General features: G+C 38.9%; 1 protein-coding gene across 2 annotated transcripts in view; it reads left to right on the plus strand.

Moving 5' to 3' along the window:
- LOC139751605 (KIF-binding protein) overlaps positions 1 to 25724 on the plus strand; it is an 86450-nt gene that overhangs the window by 52943 nt on the left and 7783 nt on the right. For both annotated transcript variants that reach the window (XM_071667205.1, XM_071667206.1), the window contains exons 8-10: positions 3728 to 3806; positions 17077 to 17258; positions 23938 to 24088. In XM_071667205.1, coding sequence (XP_071523306.1) covers positions 3728 to 3806; positions 17077 to 17258; positions 23938 to 24088 — 412 coding nt within the window. The remainder of the gene's footprint in view (positions 1 to 3727; positions 3807 to 17076; positions 17259 to 23937; positions 24089 to 25724) is intronic.

Consider the following 25724-nt stretch of genomic DNA (forward strand, 5'->3'; position numbering starts at 1 on the left):
GCATGTGAAGCATCTATGATAAACCATGGAAAGTTTTGTGGGGCCTGGATTTGGAAAGGGAGTTGTGGTTTGGGTGCATTACACATGACAGCTAGAGCCTGGGTGCGAACGAATGTGGCCTGTTTTGTCTTTTCCTAACGCTACCTTGCGTGTGCATGCACGCGTGTGGGCAGGAGGGGATGCTATTTCATTTGTAGCGGGGTGACAACAGGAATGGATGAAGGCAGCAAGTATGAATATGTACATGTGTATATATGTATATGTTTGTATGTATACGTTGAAATGTATAGGTATGTATATGTGTGTGTGTGGGTGTTTATGTATATACATATGTATGTGGGTGGGTTGGGCCATTCATATCCCTGTTTCCTTGTGCTACCTCGATAATGTGGGAGACAGAGATTGAATATAATAGATATATGAATGTAAACATACATACATACATATTTGCCTCTTCCTGTGTTAGCAAGGTAGCGTTCCAGAACAAATGACTGAGCCTTAGAGGGAAAACTCCTCACTTTGGGTACCTTCTTTGTTAGTTTGAGAACAGTTCTTTATTAACCCATGGTCACTTAATGGAAGGGAGATAGTATGTGACATCTGCAATGGCAATATATCCATTGAACTAATAGAATGATAAGAATATAGGAGTCTCAGGTTAGAATATGGAAGGACCAAAAGTATTGGAGAAATATTAGAAAATAATCAAGTGTTTGAGAACAGTATATGGTATGAGTTAGTTTGATCAAGGAAGTAATAAGAGGGTAAGAGAGAGGTGTGGTGATAAAAAGAACAAGGTTGAGAAAGCTGAAGAGGATGTGCTGAAATGGTTTGGACCTAAGGAGAAAATGAGTGAGGAGGTAGAAGTACTTAGTAGGTTGGAACATTAGGCAGAAGTAGTGCTGGAGTTGCTCTCTGCCAGTGGCCTGTTAAGGGTGAAGCACCAAAGGCTAGGAAGTAGCAATAGAGCTCATCAGTTATGGAGACTCTTTGGCCATGGCCACCCTCTTGAGGGAGCTTGTGAAGGGAAAGGGTGTCAGATATAGATATAGATAGAGAAAAGAAAGGGTGACAGAGAGGATATATGTGTCATAAGTGGAGGGAACATGGAGAAGGGGGAGACCAAACTGAAGATGGAAGGATGTAATGAAAATGATTTTGAATGATGGGGGTCTGAACATGCTGGAGGGTGAAAGGCTTGCATGGGATAGAGTGAATTGGAATGATGTGGTATACAAGGGTCTAAGTGCTGTCAGTGGACTGAACCAAGGCATGTGAAGTGGCTGGGGGAAGTCGTAGAAAGGTTTCAAAACTTGTAAAATGCAAAAAGAGAAATCTACACAAAACAAAAACAAATGGATAACTTAATGTACCCTGTCCTTACTCAAGGCTGTAAAAAGAATTGATAGGGAGGACTTTTTGGAAAAGTATTGTATGATCAGCCATCTTATATGGCTCAAATACTATTAATTTTATTAAGATCAGAATAGCCACTTTACATTGAGTAGAAAAATGGTGTATATAGGCAAATATTAGGAGTGCTATAATATGCACAAGGCCACATTAAGGAGAGGAATAGATGCCTCATCTATGGAATCAAGAATTATAGAGTGATAGATAACATATTTGCAGTATGAAAATGGAAATGCACCTCTAAGAAGAATAGGACAGGAAATGAGTGCAGAAAGAAAAGATAATGAATAAAAGTGACAGAAAAGTACCTTCAGGAAACAAAAATAGATATAACAAACTTTACTAAATGACAAGAAATTACAATACAGAAGATTGGAGATAGGAGATGGGAGATGAAGATCTGTCAGAAATGGAGGAAAGTTATAAAAGGAGAAAAGTTGTATGATAATGGGTCATGCAATAGTGTAGAAATGTAGAACAAGTGATTTACCATTAGATATTAGAAATAGATTCACCAGTGGTGTTAAAAGTTGTGATATTTGCGGAATGGAAGATAAATGTTTTCAGCATTTCATTCTTTGGTACCGAGAACATCAAGAAAAACAAAGGGAGTCAGAAATATAACAACTGTATAACTTTTTTATATGTGGTCTCTATTTCCCATGTTAGCAAGGAAGCACCAGGAACAGACAAAAAGAGGCCACATTTGTTTACATCTATTTTCTAGCAGTTGTGCAGACCGAATGTAGAGAGAAAAAAGATAATCAGACAACTTTTGTTTAGAACTGAAAATATAAGAGTTGAGAAAGACCTTATTTATAAATTTTGGAAAATAATAGAGAGAAGACAGAGAAAAAAGATATGACAACAACATAATATAAGCAATTGAAATAACTATGCATAGCTGATCTGAGCATAGTAGATTTGATATGTCAACAGAAAAAGGCAAATGCCATTGCAAAGGCAAGACCTGCCATAATACAACTGAATAGAAATGAGGTCTGTGAGACTTAGTCGTGGATAGAGGGCTGTGGTTTTGGCGTAATGCACATGACAGCTAGAGAATGGATGTGAGTGAATATGGCCTTTCTTCATCTGTTCCTGTGCTACCTTCCTAATGTGAGAAATGGTGACCATGTATGAAAATGATTTAGTAAATGTCAGTTTAAATAGACTGATGAATTTTTGAAGATAGAAAATTTAGATAAATGCTTTTTAAGGTTTTAGAAGTTTCTGAAAGGAAGCCAAAACATGTATTTGTTTAGGTAGTTTTAAGGTTTTAGGTATCATTTTCATGCTTAAAAACTGCATAACCGGTAGTTTCTAGTGTCTTACAACTTTCACAAAACCAGATAAAATCACACCAAGAAGTACTTCATCCAGTCTTTTTGTGCATAACTGTCAGCTTGCATTAGTAACCAAATATAGTTTGAATACTTTTTAGATATACTATACCATATTTCATATTTGTGTTTTGTATGTCACTTACTGAGAATACTGTGGGTGAGGGAGTTCTGGATTGAATCTCCTCATTTATGATGTAAAACTAGTTCATAGGAAATGAATTAATTTTAAGCACCATTTTCTAGGAATGCATCTGCTATGTAGAGAAAGGAAAGGTTGTATTGATAGTGGCTCTATTCATTCTTTAGCTGAATTCAATTAATGATTTTCATTAAATGAATATCAGAGAAGGGAGAATTCTCCTAAGGAGTGGATGGAATGTAGCCAGGGGGCCTGACCTCATTTATGTTTTATTCCAGGACCTTCACATTTGAGTTGTTAATGTTAAAGAAATTTTCAAGGGGGCATCATAAATGTACTGAACTTTTTGAGGGTTTTAAGAACTGCTTTCATATACCTATGGATTGAGGAGAAAGGATACTTCTCACATATGCCATGCATGTCATAGAAGGTGACTAAAAGGGGTGGGAGTGAGTGGCTGGAAATCCTCCCCTCCTGTTTTTCTTTTCAAAAGAAGGAACAGAGAAGGGGGCCAAGTGAGGATTCTTCCCCCTAAGGCTCAGTCATCTGATCTTGATGCTACCTCACTAATGTGGGAATGACTATTATGGTAAAAAGAAAAAGAATAATGCTAACATTTAATAGCATGCAGATTTCTTAAGCATATGTTTTGAGTTGCTAGTGGGTGCGAATATGCATGCAGTAATTGAAATTTGGAACAGATTCCTTTCAAACCAAAGTTCTGTAGTTGTGGAAAAGTTAGTGCTAAGTCTAAGAAGGTGAAATTCAATTTACTCATATTTCATAAGGTCCAGATATTTCCATTTCCATTTCTTTCATCTTTATGCAGGCGATGTAAAATGCACAAACGGCGAGTTGACTTACTAGCAGCTCTGGTGCAGGAACTTAATCCACAGTATTATCTTTATGTGAGTACAGTATTTTCTTTGTATTTGTATAGGTAGAGGTTAAGATTAAGTATATTTTGAATTTTTGGTAATGAGTGAAACGGTGAAGAGTGGAGGTAAAGCTCATGCTGAATGGATGTAGATAATATGCATGGAAGCAGGGTCAGATTTATAGAGGGCCAGAAGGTCCCATGGCCCCCGAAGAAAATGATTAGGGCCCCTTCTAAGAAATGTTCAGCCTCTACTACCATTTGAATTTTGTAGGATAAATCATCATTTCTGGTCTCTCATAAGCTAAAGTATATGAGGTGTTGTCTTTTTTCGTTTTTCTCATAAATATTATTGGCTAATTATGTCATCATCAATTGGGTGGCTGTTACATATCCTTCTTTGATTCCCTGCCTGAGAGTGAGTTACACCAGCATGGAAGGAGCTAATTATGAGTAAAAGGTAACCCATGAAAAATTTACCTAAGGTGAAATATTTACTTGTTGAAATGTGTTAGGATTTGACAAGAGATGTTTTTGTTTGTGTTACATGAAGTGATGCTTCTTACATGCACAGTGAAGAGAAAGTAATAAATGATGGTGTTGAACTGTTGATGAAGCAGATGGTGACAAGTAATTTTGATGATATAAGTAAAACTGATAGGATGGATTTCTTTGATGGTGATCACTGCTTAGGTACAGCTAAGAGTACTAGCCATTGAGAGTATGAGCCATAGACTGAATACCAAATACTGAGATTAATTAGATGATGAATACCAAATACTGAGATTAATTATATGATATACTTGCATTAGTGGTGGTGTGGGTGTGGGATAAGAGGTGGGCTGTGATGCTTTATGCTAGCTGTAGCATCACATCTGATATAGGAAAGTAAGTTTGGTTATTATAACTGTAAGATTATTGCCAGTGGAAATTTGATATTACTTATGAAAACAGTACATGTACTTCCAAGGCAAAAGATGATGGATCATGAATCTTAAAAATACGTACTGTAAAACAATAAACTGCTAATTTAATTGTGAATTTCTTTAGTTGACTAGGTCCTGCAGTATTTCAAGTGTATTTACCAGTTGGATGACACTTTTGCCTCTCATACTTACTAACATTTCAGCATTTACTGACATATTGTCCCTTGAAATATACCAACATCTTGGCTCCTAACTATGTATTGTCCCTTAGTATGTTCTGACATGGTGTATATGTGTATACCTGGTAACCCTAAACAGTGAAGTCAATTAGATGCTGTAGGATTGATGAAATACATTTATAGTACTGATGGACAACCAGTTGGCTAATGATATTTTCAATTATATTTGGAGTTCATTGCTTTTCTGTTTTATTTATTTGTGATTTATGATCCTTTGAAATTACAAAGGATTGCATTTGAAATTGGGTCTAATCAAACAACTAAGCCCACCAAAACCCAAGAGGGCTGAAGTAGTTTAAATGAAATATGCCTGAAATTCTGTATGAGACCCAGTTGACTATTGCATTTTCTTGGATTTCTGTGGATTTTGAGGAGGAGGCTGAGAGTGCCTGTGTAGTGCTAACTGCTACAAAGTGTGGAGTATGGAGTCACACCAGTGTTACACAGATCGCAAAACAAAATCATTAGTTAGTTGTATCTCCTACATTATCAATATGTGTTTCATTAATTATACTGCAATCCTTTAGTATTTCAGTAGATTTTGTTGTTTGTTGTACTTCCAGTTTATTCATTTGTTTGTAGTCACACCAGGTAGTTCGTAGTAGTAGGTAGGCAGCCAACGACCAGGAAGGTATGTACTACCTGCCTGGGCATTGGAAGAGTTAATGATGGCTGCCTAGTGAGTCAGCACTTCAGTGGTTTTCAAAATGAACTCCCCTGACCCAGGTGGCTGTGTTTTCTCTCTGCCTCACCCACACTTGGACTGCTGGCATTCTGTCCACAAACATACTATATCTCCTTGTCTCACATAAAACCACTTGACAATGCTTAACTTACACAGGTCCTTCTTCATAGCTGTAGAGTTGCTTGTGATGAGCACTGTGCACTAGCCCCTTCTTTTGGCAGAATAGTAGGAGCGATAGATAGAAGTTGGAAGGAACACTTGGGCAGAAGCACGAGATAGAAACATAAGGTAGCAGTGATGGGTTAGGAACATTAGGCTGCAGCATTAGGTGGAAGAAGTAGTTTGGAACATTATGTAAACACATTAGGTAAAAGTATTCTGTTAGAAGATTGGGTAGGAGCCTCTGCAAAGAATGCGCTAGAGTTGCCCTCTGTGAGTGGCCTGTTGAGGGGGAAGCACTAAAGGCTAAGAATTGGCGATGGAGTTTACTAGTTATGGAGACTATTGCTGTGGTCACCCACTTGCGGGAGTTCCAGGAGGGAACTGGCATCAGAGGTGTAGATATAGAAGGTGACTAAAGGGGACAGGAGCAGGGGGCTGGAAACCCTCCCCTCCTTGTATTTTAACTTTCTAAAAGGGGAAACAGAAGAAGGAGTCACGGGGGGAGTGCTCATCCTCCTCGAAGGCTCAGATTGGGGTGTCTAAATGTGTGTGGATGTAACCAAGATGAGAAAAAAGGAGAGACAGGTAGTATGTTTGAGGAAAGGAACCTGGATGTTTTGGCTCTGAGTGAAACGAAGCTCAAGGGTAAAGGGGAAGAGTGGTTTGGGAATGTCTTGGGAGTAAAGTCAGGGGTTAGTGAGATGACAAGAGCAAGGGAAGGAGTAGCACTACTCCTGAAACAGGAGTGGTGGGAGTATGTGATAGAGTGTAAGAAAGTAAACTCTAAATTGATATGGGTAAAACTGAAAGTTGATGGAGAGAGATGGGTGATTATTGGTGCGTATGCACCTGGGCATGAGAAGAGAGATCATGAGAGGCAAGTGTTTTGGGAGCAGCTGAGTGAGTGTGTTAGTAGTTTTGATGCATGAGACCGGGCTATAGTGATGGGTGATTTGAATGTAAAGGTGAGTAACGTGGCAGTTGAGGGAATAATTGGTATACATGGGGTGTTCAGTGTTGTAAATGGAAATGGTGAAGAGCTTGTAGAGTTATGTGCTGAAAAATGACTGGTGATTGGGAATGCCTGGTTTAAAAAGAGAGATATACATAAGTATACGTATGTAAGTAGGAGAGATGGCCAGAGAGCATTATTGGATTACATGTTAATTGATAGGTGCATGAAAGAGAGACTTTTGGATGTTAATGTGCTGAGAGGTGCAACTGGAGGGATGTCTGATCTTTATCTTGTGGAGGGGAAGGCGACGATTTGTAGAGGTTTTCAGAAAAGGAGAGAATGTTAGGGTGAAGAGACTGGTGAGAGTAAGTGAGCTTGGGAAGGTAACTTGTGTGAGGAAGTACGAGGAGAGACTGAGTACAGAATTGAAAAAGGTGAGAACAAAGGAGGTAAGGGGAGTGGGGGAGGAATGGGATGTATTTAGGGAAGCAGTGATGGCTTGCGCAAAAGATGCTTGTGGCATGAGAAGCATGGGAGGTGGGCAGATTAGAAAGGGTAGTGAGTGGTGGGATGAAGAAGTAAGATTATTAGTGAAAGAGAAGAGAGAGGCATTTGGATGATTTTTGCTAGGAAATAATGCAAATGAGTGGGAGATGTATAAAAGAAAGGCAGGAGGTCAAGAGAAAAGTGCAAGAGGTGAAAAAGAGGGCAAATGAGAGTTGGGGTGAGAGAGTATCATTAAATTTTAGGGAGAATGAAAAGACGTTTTGGAAGGAGGTAAATAAAGTGCGTAAGACAAGGGAACAAATGGGAACTTTAGTGAAGGGGGCTAATGGGGAGGTGATAACAAGTAATGGTGATGTGAGAAGGAGATGGAGTGAGTATTTTGAAGTTTTGTTAAATGTGTTTGATGATAGAGTGGCAGTTATAGGGTGTTTTGGTCGAGGTGGTGTGCAAAGTGAGAGGGTTAGGGAAAATGATTTGATAGACAGAGAAGAGGTAGTAAAAGCTTTGCTGAAGATGAAAGCCGGCAAGGCAGCGGGTTTGGATGGTATTGCAGTGGAATTTATTGAAAAATTCCACTGGTTGATAAGGTTATTTAATGTATGTATGACTCATGGTGAGATGCCTGAGGATTGGCGGAATGCTTGCATAGTGCCATTGTACAAAGGCAAAGGGGATAAGAGTGTGCTCAAATTACAGAGGTATAAGTTTGTTGAGTATTCCTGGGAAATTATATGGGAGGGATTTGATTGAGAGGGTGAAGGCATGTACAGAGCATCAGATTGGGGAAGAGCAGTGTTGTTTCAGAAGTGGTAGAGGATGTGTGGATCAGGTGTTTGCTTTGAAGAATGTATGTGAGAAATATTTAGAAAAGCATATGGATTTGTATGTCACATTTATGGATCTTGAGAAGGCATATGATAGAGTTGATAGAGATGCTCTGTGGAAGGTATTAAGAATATATGGTGTGGGAGGCAAGTTGTTAGAAGCAGTGAAAAGTTTTTATCGAGGATGTAAGGTATGTGTACGTGTAGGAAGAGAGGAAAGTGGTTGGTTCTCTGTGAATGTAGGTTTGCAGCAGGGGTGTGTTGATGTCTCCATGGCTGTTTAATTTGTTTATGGATGGGGTTGTTAGGGAGGTGAATGCAAGAGTTTTGGAAGTAGGGGCAGGTATGAAGTCTGTTGTGGATGAGAGAGCTTGGGATAGTGAGTCAGTTGTTGTTTGCTGATGATACAGTGCTGGTGGCTGATTCATGTGAGAAATTGCAGAAGCTGGTGAGTGAGTTTGGTAAGGTGTGTGAAAGAAGAAAGCTGAGAGTAAATGTGAATAAGAACAAGGTTATTAGGTACAGTAGGGTTGAGGGTCAAGTCAATTGGGAGGTAAGTTTGAATGGAGAAAAACTGGAGGAAGTAAAGTGTTTTAGATATCTGGGAGTGGATTTGGCAGCGGATGGAACCATGGAAGCGGAAGTGAATCATAGGGTGGGGGAGGGGGCGAAAGTTCTGGGAGCCTTGAAGAATGTGTGGAAGTCGAGAACATTATCTCGGAAAGCAAAAATGGGTATGTTTGAAGGAATAGTGGTTCCAACATTGTTATATGGTTGTGAGGCATGGGCTATGGATAGAGTTGTGCAGAGGAGGGTGGATGTGCTGGAAATGAGATGTTTGAGGACAATATGTGGTGTGAGGTGGTTTGATCAAGTAAGTAATAATAGGGTAAGAGGGATGTGGGATGATAAAAAGAGTGTGGTTGAGAGAGCAGAAGAGCGTGTTTTGAAATGGTTTGGTCACATGGAGAGAATGAGTGAGGAAAGAGTGACCAAGAGGATATATGTGTCAGAGGTGGAGGGAACGAGAAGTGGGAGACCAAATTGGAGGTGGAAAGATGGAGTGAAAAAGATTTTGAGTGATCGGGGCCTGAACATGCAGGAGGGTGAAAGGCGTGCAAGGAATAGAGTGAATTGGAACGTTGTGGTATACCAGGGTCGACGTGCTGTCAGTGGATTGAACCAGGGCATGTGAAGCATCTGGGGTAAACCATGGAAAGCTCTGTGGGGCCTGGATGTGGAAAGGGAGCTGTGGTTTTGGTGCATTATTACATGGCAGCTAGAGACTGATTGTGAGCGAATGTGGCCTTTGTTGTCTTTTCCTAGCGCTACCTCGCACACATACGGGGGGGAGGGGGTTGTTATTTCATGTGTGATGGGGTGGCGATGGGAATGAATAAAGGCAGACTGTATGAATTGTTTTTTTTTGTTTTTTTTTTGCTTTGTTGGTTTCCCGCATTTGCAAGGTAGCGCAAGGAAACAGACGAAAGAAATGGCCCAACCCACCCCCATACACATGTATATACATACGTCCACACACGCAAATATACATACCTACACAGCTTTCCATGGTTTACCCCAGTCGCTTCACATGCCCTGATTCAATCCACTGACAGCACGTCAACCCCGGTATACCACATCGATCCAATGCACTCTATTCCTTGCCCACCTTTCACCCTCCTGCATGTTCAGGCCCCGATCACACAAAATCTTTTTCACTCCATCTTTCCACCTCCAATTTGGTCTCCCACTTCTCCTCGTTCCCTCCACCTCTGACACATATATCCTCTTGGTCAATCTTTCCTCACTCATTCTCTCCATGTGCCCAAACCATTTCAAAACACCCTCTTCTGCTCTCTCAACTACGCTCTTTTTATTTCCATGCATCTCTCTTACCCTTACGTTACTTACTCGATCAAACCACCTCACACCACACATTGTCCTCAAACATCTCGTTTCCAGCACATCCATGCTCCTGCGCACAACTCTATCCATAGCCCATGCCTTGCAACCATACAACATTGTTGGAACCACTATTCCTTCAAACATACCCATTTTTGCTTTCCGAGATAATGTTCTCGACTTCCACACATTCTTCAAGGCTCCCAGGATTTTCGCCCCCTCCCCACCCTATGATCCACTTCCGCTTCCATGGTTCCATCCGCTGCCAGATCCACTCCCAGATATCTAAAACACTTTACTTCCTCCAGTTTTTCTCCATTCAAACTTACCTCCCAATTAACTTGACCCTCAACCCTACTGTGCCTAATAACCTTGCTCTTATTCACATTTACTCTCAGCTTTCTTCTTTCACACACTTTACCAAACTCAGTCACCAGCTTCTGCAGTTTCACACATGAATCAGCCACCAGTGGTGTATCATCAGTGAACAACAACTGACTCACTTCCCAAGCTCTCTCATCCACAACAGACTTCATACTTGCCCCTCTTTCCAAAACTCTTGCATTCACCTCCCTAACAACCCCATCCATAAACAAATTAAACAACCATGGAGACATCACACACCCCTGCCGCAAACCTACATTTACTGAGAACCAATCACTTTCCTCTCTTCCTAAACGTACACATACCTTACATCCTCGATAAAAACTTTTCACTGCTTCTGACAACTTGCCTCCCACACCATATATTCTTAATACCTTCCACAGAGCATCTCTATCAACTCTTATCATATGCCTTCTCCAGATCCATAAATGCTACATACAAATCCATTTGCTTTTCTAAGTATTTCTCACATACATTCTTCAAAGCAAACACCTGATCCACACATCCTCTACCACTTCTGAAACCACACTGCTCTTCCCCAATCTGATGCTCTGTACATGCCTTCACCCTCCCATATAATTTACCAGGAATACTCAACAAACTTATACCTCTGTAATTTGAGCACTCACTCTAATCCCCTTTGCCTTTGTACAATGGCACTATGCACGCATTCCGCCAATCCTCAGGCACCTCACCATGAGTCACACATACATTAAATAACCTTACCAACCAGTTAATAATACAGTCACCCCCTTTTTTAATAAATTCCACTACAGTACCATCCAAACCTGCTGCCTTGCCGGCTTTCATCTTCCGCAAAGCTTTTACTACCTCTTCTCTGTTTACCAAATCATTTTCCCTAACCCTCTCACTTTGCACACCACCTCGACCAAAACACCCTATATCTGCCACTCTGTCATCAAACACATTCAACAAACCTTCAAAATACTCACTCCATCTCCTTCTCACATCACTACTTGTTATCACCTCCCCATTTGCGCCCTTCACTGAAGTTCCCATTTGCTCCCTTGTTTTACGTACTTTATTTACCTCCTTCCAGAACATCTTTTTATTCTCCCTAAAATTTAATGATACTCTCTCACCCCAACTCTCATTTGCCCTCTTTTTCACCTCTTGCACCTTTCTCTTGACCTCCTGTCTCTTTCTTGTATACATCTCCCACTCAGTTGCATTTTTTCCCTGCAAAAATCATCCAAATGCCTCTCTCTTCTCTTTCACTAATAATCTTACTTCTTCATCCCACCACTCACTACCCTTTCTAATCAACCCACCCCCCACTCTTCTCTTGCCACAAGCATCTTTTGCGCAATCCATCACTGATTCCCTAAATACATCCCATTCCTCCCCCACTCTCCTTACCTCCATTGTTCTCACCTTTTTCCATTCTGTACTAAGTCTCTCCTGGTACTTCCTCACACAAGTCTCCTTCCCAAGCTCACTTACTCTCACCACCCTCTTCACCCCAACATTCACTCTTCTTTTCTGAAAACCCATACAAATCTTCACCCTAACCTCCACAAGATAATGATCAGACATCCCTCCAGTTGCACCTCTCAGCACATTAACATCCAAAAGTCTCTGTTTCGCGCGCCTGTCAATTAACACGTAATCCAATAACGCTCTCTGGCCATCTCTCCTACTTACATACGTATACTTATGTATATCTCGCTTTTTAAACCAGGTATTCCCAATCACCAGTCCTTTTTCAGCACATAAATCTACAAGCTCTTCACCATTTCCATTTACAACACTGAACACCCCATGTATACCAATTATTCCCTCAACTGCCACATTACTCACCTTTGCATTCAAATCACCCATCACTATAACCCGGTCTTGTGCATCAAAACCACTAACACACTCATTCAGCTGCTCCCAAAACACTTGCCTCTCATGATCTTTCTTCTCATGCCCAGGTGCATATGCACCAATAATCACCCATCTCTCTCCATCAACTTTCAGTTTTACCCATATTAATCGAGAATTTACTTTCTTACATTCTATCACATACTCCCACAACTCCTGTTTCAGGAGTACTGCTACTCCTTCCCTTGCTCTTGTCCTCTCACTAACCCCTGACTTTACTCCCAAGACATTCCCAAACCACTCTTCCCCTTTACCCTTGAGCTTCGTTTCACTCATAGCCAAAACATCCAGGTTCCTTTCCTCAAACATACTACCTATCTCTCCTTTTTTCTCCTCTTGGTTACATCCACACACATTTAGACACCCCAGTCTGAGCCTTCGAGGAGGATGAGCACTCCCCCCGTGACTCCTTCTTCTGTTTCCCATTTTAGAAAGTTAAAAAAATACAAGGAGGGGAGGATTTCTGGCCCCTCGCTCCCGTCCCCTCTAGTCGCCTTCCACGACACGCGAGGAATGCGTGGGAAGTATTCTTTCACCCCTATCCCCAGGGATAATATATATATATATATATATATATTTTTCTTTTTCTTTCAAACTATTCGCCATTTCCCGCATTAGCGAGGTAGCGTTAAGAACAGAGGACTGGGCCCTTGAGGGAATACCCTCACCTGGCACAATTCTCTGTTCTGTAGCGCAAGGAAACAGGCGAAAGAAATGGCCCAACCCACCCCCATACACATGTATATACATACGTCCACACACGCAAATATACATACCTTCACAGCTTCCCATGGTTTACCCCAGACGCTTCACATGCCCTGATTCAAGCCACTGACAGCACGTCAACCCCGGTATACCACATCAATCCAATTCACTCTATTCCTTGCCCTCCTTTCACCCTCCTGCATGTTCAGGCCCCGATCACACAAAATCTTTTTCACTCCATCTTTCCACCTCCAATTTGGTCTCCCACTTCTCCTCGTTCCCTCCACCTCCAACACATATATCCTCTTGGTCAATCTTTCCTCACTCATTCTCTCCATGTGCCCAAACCATTTCAAAACACCCTCTTCTGCTTTCTCAACCACGCTCTTTTTATTTCCACACATCTCTCTTACCCTTACGTTACTTACTCGATCAAACCACCTCACACCACACATTGTCCTCAGACATCTCATTTCCAGCACATCCATCCTCCTGCGCACAACTCTATCCATAGCCCACGCCTCGCAACCATACAACATTGTTGGAACTACTGTTCCTTCAAACATACCCATTTTTGCTTTCCGAGATAATGTTCTCGACTTCCACACATTCTTCAAGGCTCCCAGGATTTTTGCCCCCTCCCCCACCCTATATACATATATATATTTATACACATACATACACACCTATACACACACACACACATATACATATATATACATATGAAAAATGTAAGAAATAATTTAGAAAACTGAAACTTCTAGCTTGAAATGAAATGAAAAAATGAATGTCACATAATGGCAACCTCTGGCTATGGAAAAGGGAAATGTATAATTTATTTACACAAACGTCAATAGTAGTTTTCATCAATTTAACCACTGTATCATACTGCCTGGTCCACTTCTCTTATCATGAAACAGGAATATTGGTTTATGATGTTTCTCAATTTTCTTCATTACACATTGTACATGTGTATATATGTATATGTCTGTGTGTGTATATATATGTATACGTTGAGATGTATAGGTATGTATATTTGCGTGTGTGGACGTGTATGTATATACATGTGTATGTGGGTGGGCTGGGCCATTCTTTTATCTGTTTCCTTGTGCTACCTCGCTAACGTGGGAGACAGTGACAGAGCAAAATAAATAAATAAATGATATATAGCCCTGAAATGAATAACTCCATTAATCACGACCCTATAAAGGTAGTGTAAAATATCTTTCCCCTTGGTCATTTTTCCTGCTATTGTGTGCAGAACCTTCCTGAATGAGCTTTGTCTCTTCAATATTATTCTTTCTTGGAACTCTTAGGCTATTTATTTTGCAGCTGCATTTCCTTTCACTCATCCCAGGTAACTTTTATAATAGTCCCCATTATGCACTTCCCTGATTATCATCCTTGATGGAGAAAGGAAAAGGGAAATGTTCAAGCATGAGAGAAAAAGCAGCCAAAAGCAGGTTGAAACCCTTGGAATGGATAGGATTACATCAGAAATGTTGAATAGTGGAAGTGATATGGTAGCAGAATGGATGCACAAAATAGAAGAGTCTGGGGGAGCCAGATCACCTTATAGTAAGAGTTGTAGGACTTTTATACCAAGGAAAAGGTGGTAAAGATAAGTGTAAAAACTCCAGTTGGGTCAGATTATTGAGCACATCAAGAAAGGCATATGAAAGAATTGTTACTGAGTGGGTGAAGAAGATAACAGAGGGCAGGATAAGTGAAGGCTATGGGGTCAATAAGAAAAGCATTGGATATGTAGATCCACTCTTCTCTGTGAAGATACTAGCAGAAAAATGTTTAGCAAAAAGAACAAATTTGTATGCAGCATTAACCATTAAACTGTGACTGACATCATTTGATGTTGACTTATGAAACAGCTCCTGGCATCTGTTGAAGTTCTCCTAGGAAAACAGTCACAAACATAAGTTGTTTTTACTTTTTCTGCCTTTATTTTGATATCCAGCCAACATATTGTACATTAACAGCTTATGGATGTGTCTTCTGGCCTTGGGAAAATATTCTGCTATTCTCAATATTCCTGCAACCACCGTCATAAGTGTATGGCTGTCCACCTGATTGTTGAGAATAGTGACTCTGCAGAAAATAAATTTTTTTAAGATGCCTTATGTAATGTAGCAGTTGGTGAAGAAATAAGTGACATTAGAAAATTATTTGAGTGGGAGATTACATACGGATATGGAGGCATGCCAGAAAACTCGTGTTTATGTAAGGAATTACATAACAATTGCACATAATTTTCTTTATGCAATCCTTGGGTAATGGAGGACTTTGGTAACAGATTATACAGAACAATCCAGAATAGTTCCAGATAAACAACCCTCTCAGAATCCTCAATGCCAGCCACTTGACGTCTTCATACGTGTATGCAGGATGAAAGGTGTATTTTTTCTTTTATGCTTGTTGGTTGCATTAGCAAGAAAGCATCAGGAACAGAAAAAGAATTGGTCTCAATTGTTTACTTCCATTCTTTAGCTGTTTTGTGGGTAATATTTCTACATACAATCATGTATTTCACCAACAGTGTATGTATGTATATTTGTGTATAGAATGAGAGTATTTATGAAATAAACAAATCCTAACCCACACCAAATTTTAGTGTGAAAGGTGTAATATTTCTGAGTATATTCATGCCGTTTACCACCAAGACTGTGCCTGTGTATGAAATATGAATACAGTAAGAAAACAGGTTCAACAGAAAGAAAAGATGTAATTGCCATATCTCCTGTTTTGAGGGACTCTCTGATACATTACTCAATCCCTCCTAAGTACTTCTTATCACTGGACCAGGCTGTCAGAAAAGTATAAGTATTACAGTGTCTGAATTTGATGTAACTGTTGAATGCCAAGCTATTATTTCATAAAGGATTTTTTTTTTTTTTGCACACTTTGTTATGGAATTTTCAGATCATCCTCGCCATTTAAGGGTTGATATACCTAGTTTAGATAAAGGTAACTGGAGTGCATTGTAGAAAGGTACTAAAAATTGGCATTGTATGAGGAGAGTTGCTTGATGTAAAGTGATTTTACACAAAATTCTTAACCATGTGCACTAGATAATGATTAGTAAGATTGGAGACTGGCATGGAGGTGAAACAGGTTTGTATGATGATATGCTAGGTTTTCAGTTTATGAAGAACAGGAATTCACAGAGCAGAGTGTGAGTTTGATAGAGACATTTTGTTGGTGACAGGCATATTTGTGAGTGATATGATGTTGATGGAGGAGTAAGAGATATTACTGAAATTTTTTATTTAGCCTTACCCAGTGTTTAAAGGAATATATTTGAAGGTAAGTGCCAATAAGAGTAAGGGAATGATTTTTTAAAGTAGGGAGAGTGAAGTTGTAGACTTTGTAGTGTCTTATAGGTTAGATAAAGATGGTTAGCTGAAGTTAAAATGGATGGTGAACCGCTGGAAGAGGTTAGAGGATTTAATCAAGTATTTGAATTTTTTTGCCAGACAGACATGGCATATTAGAAAGAAATAAAGGAGAGAGCTGACCAAGGAATGAAGGTTATTGAATCTTAAGAGTTATAGATGGAAAAATTAGAACATGAATGTGAAAAAAAGATTAAGCAACAATATGGTTTTGCTGGCTATCCTTTGGGTGTGAAAATACAGTAGCGCAGATTCATGTTGGAGAAATTAGCCATTTGAAAGATATTTGTGGTGTTCACTTTTGGAATGGAGAAAGTAATGCTGAAGTGTATATGAGATGCCAGTGAGAGGAAAAGTCATGGGGTTTGTTGTCTTATAGTGGATTAGGAGAAATAATTAGAAGTAATTTGATCAGATAGAGAGAATTTGATAATATGCTAGGGATCACGTGTTTAGGTGAGGCAGCAATGAAATGTTACATTTGTGGCCACCCTTCTAGGAAGAAGTTCTGGGGGAAATGAGGCATTAGAAATGGATAAAAAAAAGATAGATTTTCTTTTGCTCCAAAGTATATGGATTTTAGAAAGAGTGGACTCAGTTTTGTGAATTTCAACTGATATATCTTATGATGGGATAAAGTAATGTAGTTTTATCAGATTTTTGTAAATGTAATATGCATATAAAATAGGAGACCATATATATTGTTTTAATTTTTTAGGTGTGCCGGCAGATTAATTATGAACTAGCAGAGACTTATTCAGCCATGATGGATAACAAATTGGACTTAGTGGAAGCTGGAACTGGTGACCCCACGCCTCCACAGGCAAAGAAGATCAACAGTTTGGCCACCTCAAGTATACAACACTTTCTTCACTACCTTGACTCCTTGAAAGATGAGACGTAAGCACACTTTTGTTTTTCTTTTTCGTTTTCTTTTGAAGGGAACTTCATCTATAGTTCTTGCGGTAGTAGCCTCAGGAGAGGGCAGAGCGAGTGATACCCGGAACCCCATACTTTAGCGGCTCCAAATTTTCTATAATCTTTGTATTAATATTATTAGTACGATTTATGTTATTATATTCAGATACTCTCATTGGAGTTTCATGGATAAGGTAGGATTGAAATTGAGATTGTTGGACATACCATGATTATAGATCATCAAGATTAATTCTGTAGGGGGGCCCCAATATCCCTTTTGCCACTTCTGGCCATGTAAGGAGATACTTATTGTAGTGAAAATATGGTTTATTATTCTGATTGCTTTATAGGAAAGGATCAGCCTGTAGGACAGAAAAAACTGAAAATGATAAAAATTACTCTACAAAGTATAGCATTTGAATTGTGTGTTTTGGTGTGGGGTTGATTTTATGGTCTTTTGAATTGAGAGTTGTTATATTGATATCATAGGAGGTTACACTGCAGATTGTTGGCTATTAGATTTTATCTGTCTATCTATCAGTATCTCTGATACCTTTTTCCTCCTGGGAACTTTCCTTTAGTTGGTGCTGGCTGTGATAGAAAATTCTGGCTGCCCAGTCCAAATGTACCTCCTTAGCATGCTCCATGCCTCTCACTCCTTTCTGGGTCTTCTCACCAGTGTATTCTTTTACTTTTCATTCCCATGATGCTGTCTCTTTTCATCTCATTCCATTTTCATCTAACTTGCTTCTATATATTTTTTTATCAACTGATTGGCCTGCATCCTCTTTACAAGACCTTTTCTTCTGATTCCATTTCCTTCATCCATGCTCCTGTATATTCTCTTTATCATCCTGTTGGCATGCATCCTCTCAGTATAACCAAACCACTTTAAGATATTTCATTCATATTGCTCTTTGATAACATACTCCATTTCCCTCTTTCTCTCTGACATCCCACATCTATACTTTCAATAATACATACTTCATCCCATATACTGATACTGTGGGCACCCTTTGAATAATTCATTTAAGCAGCTTGAATCCTAGAACTGTCTCCTGTATTCCTCATCCATGTTACTCACCTGTAGATTGGGGTTGGCAGAAATATGCTGTTGCTTAGTTCTTTTTATTTTCAACTTTTATGGTTACAATTTCCTTTTCATAATTCTCCCAAAGAAATCATGGATCTATCTCCTTTGGACAGCTCTCCTCTCTGTTTTTCCTTCCATTGTGCCATGTTTGCATGGTACTAGACCCAGACACTTGAATTATTTAACTTCTTCTGGTAGTTCACCTCTCATTCCAACCTTGCATTTCTATTTCAATTTACTACTTTTATTATTCTTATAGTATTTCAAAGTCTGCCACTGCATTTTTTCTCTTCCAGAAATGACCTCCTTACTCTGTGTATCTATATATCTATATCTCTGATGCCTATTCCTACCCAGATTTCTCTCAAGGGGGTGGCCATGGCAGTAGAATTTCCATAACTAGTTAACCTTACCTTTACTGGGATTAACCTTCCACTTCTCTTAGATATGTAGCGTGTAGAACTCAGTTACCACCACGAAGTTTCTCACCTTCTGCTTGCAACACTTACTCATCTTCAGATAATTTAGTCACTGATGACCAGGTCTGTCCATATGTAGTCAGTGATGACCAAGTGTGCCCTTCTAACTTAAGCTGTTCTCCCTTGCTTCCTTTTCCTAATTTTACGTCACTATCTCGTTAATACAGCATGTATGCAGAGGACCCCTCTTGTATTAAGCTTCAGATTATGAAGTTTTGCTGTAAGATGAATCAGTAATTATGATCATTTGCCCAATTTTAATGAATGATGCTTCATTACAACGAATTTTATCCATAAGGAAGCATAGAGGAACCTTATTCATTCACCCTCTTTGGGGCCAAATCATTGCACATATGAATTACACTGAATTATAGGAACTTGATAGCAATGTTATTGTAGAACCTTAGTAGGAATCTTGTTTCTGTATGTATGTATGTACTCCTTTCCTTTGATTTACATGAGAGATACGTTTCTAGAAAACAGCATGTAAACATGATTAATTATTGCATAGTAACAAGGGGATTATGTTCCTCCCCAGAAGAAAGCCATACTTGTGGTGGTTGAGCAGACACAAGACAACAGGCTCTCCTGCCTGTTGTGTTGCAACTGACCATAAACTGGAATTACAGCATTGTACAATACAGACATAAAGTTTGTTATGTTTCTAATCCTATACGGTGATTAGGCAACAAAAAATTATGCCTTTGATCAGTTTATTGGTTGACAACTAATCATTTAATTGAGGGCATCCTTTGTATTATTAACAAAGTTTAAAAGAAAGAAATTTTCACAATGACCATTACCAAAAAGTTAACTTTATCAACAGTATGTAATCACACTAATAACTATTGAAATCATAGATCCAAAAACTGAGATATTTTGTGTTTTGTATATATAGCCAAATGAACTTTAAAACAAATCTTTTAATTAAAGTAGAAAAATACCATTCAAAGTGTGTCCCTACCACAGGGAAAATAATGGCTTTTGTACTTACTGCTACCTAATAGCTTATTGATCCACAGTAAATGAAGGCATTTCAGTAAGTCTAGATGTTCTGTAATTGAAATAGGTGCTGGATCAGATGTTTCTGGGGGTAATGAAGACAAACTTAACTCCCCTCCCTCCCCATTCTGATAGTGTAGTCCCCTTTCCATGCCCGTTCCACTTCACCACCACCTCAAGTTCTCTTTATTATGTTTTTTGTTGTCAGTTAAGTTTCATCTGCAGTATATGTTGAATTGGATATTTCTGGAGGTGATCTAGCTAAACCTGGTCCCTCTCTCTCTCTCTCTCTCTCTCTCTCTCTCTCTCTCTCTCTCTCTCTCTCTCTCTTGACCATTAGTGTACCCTATTCCATTACAGGAGCATCTTAAGCCCTCATCACCGTGTTTAAGTACAGTACCTTTTACATTAATTTAGAAAAAAAAAAAAGATTTGTACTTGTTTGCTGTTTCGCACATTAGCATGTTGATGCTAGAAACTGTATCTCTGTATCGATAACCAGGCCCTAGACCTTTCCCCTGATCATGTAATATGCCCTGGTTCAGTTTCATTGACAGCATGTCGCCCCTCTTGTGATCAGAAAGCTCCAATTCATTCTTTCCTGTGTTCACCTTACACCTTCCTGCATTTTCAAGCCTTGAGCTCTCATAGCCTTTTCCACTGCATCCTTCCATCTATAATTTGGTATCACCCTTTTCTATATCCCCTCCAGTTTTGATATCTGTACCCTCTTGTCAACCTTTCCTCACTCATTATCTCTTGTTTGTTCTAACCATATCTGCACACTTTCTTCAGTTCTGTCTGCCATACTCTTTTTACACCTGATATTTCTTACTCAGTCAACCTTCCTTACACTTCTATTATCCTCAGACATTTCATTTTCAACATGTTCACCCTCTTCTGTACATTCTTATCTTGAGCTCAAGCATAGCAGCCATACAACATTGTTGGGATTACTGTGTTACTGTACCGAATTGATATATTATCTAGATTATATATTGATAGAGTGTGGTCCTGTATATGGGTGGTAAATTAAATTGAGTCAGGTAAAGTATAAATAGTCCATAAGAATGTGGTACTGTATATGGGTGGTAAGCTGAATTTTGTCAGGTAAGTATAGATAGTCCATAAGAGTTAATTTGTGAAAAATTTGGTAGGAACAGCATCCTCCCCCATTATAACGTTGGTTTCATTGTTGCGACATGATGGATTTGACTTGTGACAGATTGTACTGGAACTTAACACTATACTACCTTGTTGGTTGATATTAATCAATGCAAGAAAGTTAAAGATATCCAAAATATAGTTTATGTTTTCTTAACCCCTTGATGTCTCATTAAGTCATCTTTTCCAACCCCCAAAATTCGTTTTTCAAATTGTTTGAAAATTGTATTTAACCATAGTTTCATAGACTTTCATATAAGTGAAAAAGAAAACGATGTAGTATTTTTTGTCCAACTCTTCAGTTATTGTGTGTTGACATTTTGAAGATGTTTCAGCTCAGTGCATTACAAAGTGCAAAAGTAGGGACTGAGCATCAAATAAGTTGCCACTGTGCATGTTGTATAATTTGTATTGCCTACAATTAAAAACTTGTTACAGATTTTTATTTTGTTTTATCTTTTCTTGCTATCAGTGTGAATCATTGATATTTCATAACAGGAAAACTATCCATATCATAGAGGCAGTTTTATCAAGGTCAGGAGGATGCAGGCACCACTGCTTCTACTTCTGCAAGATAAACTTCTCTTGTTTCATCTTGGTCAATTTGGGATGCTGAAAACCAATGTCCATAAAATCATACCACACATGACCTGAAGTTAGATTATCATTGTCAAACAATTTGGGATCATCTGCCTGGAACCTTAAATATGTCTAAAAGCTGCTCATTTTCATTCTTAGAAAACTCATAATAATGAGCTCTCATTAGCGTGGTTGGAGGAATACTGACTATGAGTAGAAATTATTGTGCTTGACTTCAAAATTGAAGTTCAGAACTTTATTCTGAAATATCCATCTTGTGTAAATATCAATCTGTAGGTGTTAAGGGAAATGCTGTGCAAGATGTTAGTAGAGACAAACTAACCACAGGACCCAATCTCAGGATGATCATTGGCTCAGTTATTGTTACAGAAGAATCATTTTGTTACAGAAGAATCATTGATTTATGGCAACCTCCCTAAATTAAAAGTCTCGGTGACTTATAGGAAATTAAACTTGGATGTATAACAGATTGTCTGCCCAGTTATCAGCCATAAAGCAAAAAGGCAGTTCATTTTCATAACTCTGAAAAGCCATTTCAAGAATTAAATCTTTGGAACTGAACCCTGCTATAAAAGGTATCTTGTATGAGGTGGAATTGGATAACATTACTTTTGTACTGGTTAAAGATATCCTTTTAATTAATCCACTGTATGTCAGGTATCCTGATAATCCTTTTCATCATGAATAATTAGACCTGCACATGTAAAAAGAAGTTCTTTAAGTAAAGCATGAGTTGATAAATGAAAAAAGCCAAATCAGGCACCTGTAGAGATAATATCCTAATTATAACTTCCATACCGACCTAAAGTTGAAAGATCAATAACTTTCTTAAATCACACTAAGATTTGCATTCACCTCCACCATAGATAAAGTAAGACAAGGAATAATTAATAAAAAAGAATTCATAGCAAATCTCCCAATGCAGGAATAAATCAAATTAATAGATATATCGATGTAGTCACGAAAGTTGAAGAATGCACCAAGGTGGACATGAAAGTAAGCAATGCTATTGCAGCAGCTAGTCATGCTGGAAAAGAATTTTGTGAATCCTCCTAGTTATAGCAGCATCTACAACCAGACTTTTCACATGAAAATTGTATGAATCTCTTATTTGATTACAACAAAAGACAAAATTACAACTCCTGACTTTATTATCAAGCCAGTTCTAAGTATAATGGCATCATCATCCATTTGATTTGGTCTTTCTTTTCTTTCATACTATTCGCCATTTCCCGCATTAGCGAGGTAGCGTTGAGAACAGAGGACTGGGCCCTTGAGGGAATATCCTCACCTGGGCCCCTTCTCTGTTCCCTCTTTTGGAAAATTAAAAAAAAAAAAAATTTTGATTTGGTAGCACAATCTATATTCCTAAGTTAGCCAGATTCTCGTTTTGATAATTAATGCATAAGAAACTAAAGCTAACCCATTTCTTTAAATTAAAATCTTAGTAAGACTAGTTCTTACTTTCATTAGACATTATTATTGACATAACAAAAGCTAAAACAAAATTTATAAGCATATTGGAGTGAAAAAGATTTTGAGCAATCGGGGCCAGAACATTCAGGAGGGTGAGAGGCATGCAAGGAACAGAGTGAATTGGAATGATGTGGTTGGTATACTGGGGTCGAGATGCTGTCAGTGGACTGAACCAGGGCATGTGAAATGTCTAGGTAAACCATGGAATGGTTTGTGGGGCCTGGATGTGGATAGGAGTTGTGGTTTCTGTGCATTACACATGACAGCTAGAGACTGAGTGTAAACAGATGTGGCTTTTTTTTTTTCTGGTGCTACCTTGCTGACACAGGGGATGGTGATGCTGTTTCCTGTGGGGCAGGGTGATGCTGGGAATGGGTGAAGGCAAGCGAATATGAATATGTACATGTGTGTATATGTATATGTCTATGTTATGTATGTATATGTACATGTATGAAGAATGTGTATGTATATATGTGTGTATATGAGTGGATAGCTCTTTTGTCTGTTTCTAGGTGCCACCTCGCTGGAGTAGGAAGCAGTGGTCAAATATGATAAAAAAAAAAAGATAATTGTAGCTTTTAATGCCCTTTATGTATTCCCCCTCTAAGATATTGCTATTGAAGAAAGAAGTAAGGCAAAACTAAAAAGAAAAAGATGGGACCTAATCCATGATCTAACTTGGAAAAACCCATCTTGGTTGAGAAGATTTCATTATGTTTGATGAGAATGTCAGTGTCCTTAATCATTATTTGTCACCCCTCTCTCCTTATCCTTGAAGTTCAAGTAGTTTTGACTATTCATGTTGATGTATTGAATTTTTTTCATTATATATGTGATATTTTTTCAGGACTGGAGAACAACCGTTGGCATATTCTGAGGACTCTGTTCGTCCAGCATTAGTTGCTTGGTTCCATCTCGGACGTCTGTGGTCGAAGCTTATTGCTACAGATCCACAGACAAAGCTACAAAATTTAGCCCAGTCTCTTCAAAACTATAAGGTCTTAAGACTTTGACATTTTTTTATTACTTTATTCATAATTACCCATCGATTAATTTCTGTGAGAGTCATGGTGTTACCCAGGAACTTCTTAAAGGCTCCAGCAGCCCAAGGCTAGTCATGTGATAAGTACTGTGATGAGACTGTACTTTTGATGATACAGCCTTGCCAAAGGTGACTTTTCACTTGTGATGTAACCTCTAGCAGGCAAAGCCTGGTAGTGCTTCTTGGAACATTTGTAAATATTTTCTTTCATACTTGATTGCCATTTCCTGCATTAGCAAGGTAGAGCTATGAACAGATGAAGGAAGGCCACATCTGTTCACATCCATTCTCTAGCTGTCATTTTGTGTAAATATGTTTGTCATTTTTTGTTAAATTCAGTAAGATAGTATAACAGGATGCCTTGGTTGCATTACCATGTAAGATAATAATGGTGTTTCTTTTCTTCTGTTGATGGTTTTTTTTTGTGGCCTGATTCATTCTGGTGTAACAACAGACGTCTGCTACATTTTTGTGTACTCCATTCTGTCTTGCAAATCTTATTTTCATATTTCTTCATTTTCTTATTTCCTCTCATATCTTTTTGATCCTGTTTCTTTTATTTCCTTACTTCTGTTTTACTCCATAAATATACTGAGGCAGTCTTCATTCTTTGTTGTGCCTTCAGCTGCTGTATCAACTCTAACCAAATCAATATGCAGAGTGCTTCAGACATTTTAAATATGAGCCTATCTCTTCAGTATTTTAAGTGTTAATAATTGATTACTTGTATATTTATTTATTTATTATACTTAATCGCTGTCTTCTACGTTAGCAAGGTAGCACAAGGAAACAGACAAAATAATGGCCCAACCCACCCACATACACGTGTATATACACAAATGCCCACACACACACATATACATACCTATACATTTCAACGTATACATACATATACGTACACCGACATATACATGTATACTCATGTATATATTCATACTTTCTGCCTTCATCCATTCCTGTCACCACCCCGCCACACATGAAATAGAGCTAGCACTAGGAAATGACAAAAAAGGCCACATTTGTTTACACTCAGTCGCTAGCTCTCATGTGTAATGCACCCAAACCACAGCTCCCTTTCCACTTCCAGGCCCCACAAAACTTTCCATGGTTTACCCCAGATGCTTCACATGCCCTGGTTTGATCCATTGACAGCACATTCACCCCGGTAAACCACATCGTTCCAATTTACTCTATTCCTTGCACACCTTTCACTCTCCTTTATGTTCAGGCCCCGATCGCTCAAAATCTTTTTCACTCCATCCTTCCACCTCCACCTCCCGCTTCTCCTCATTCCCTCCACCTCTGACACATATCCTCTTTGTGAATCTTTCCTCACTCATTCTGTCAATGTGACCAAACCATTTCAACACCCTCTTCTGCTCTCTCAACCACACTCTTTTTATTTTCACACATCTCTCTTACCCTTTCATTACTTACTTACCACATATTGTCCTCAAACATTTCATTTCCAACACATCCACCCTCTTCCGCACAACCCTATCTATAGCCCATGCCTTGCAACCATATAACATTGTTACTTACTTACCACATATTGTCCTCAAACATTTCATTTCCAACACATCCACCCTCTT

Source organism: Panulirus ornatus, chromosome 11 (genome assembly GCF_036320965.1).
Source record: "Panulirus ornatus isolate Po-2019 chromosome 11, ASM3632096v1, whole genome shotgun sequence".
NCBI classification, from domain to species: Eukaryota; Metazoa; Arthropoda; class Malacostraca; order Decapoda; family Palinuridae; genus Panulirus; species Panulirus ornatus.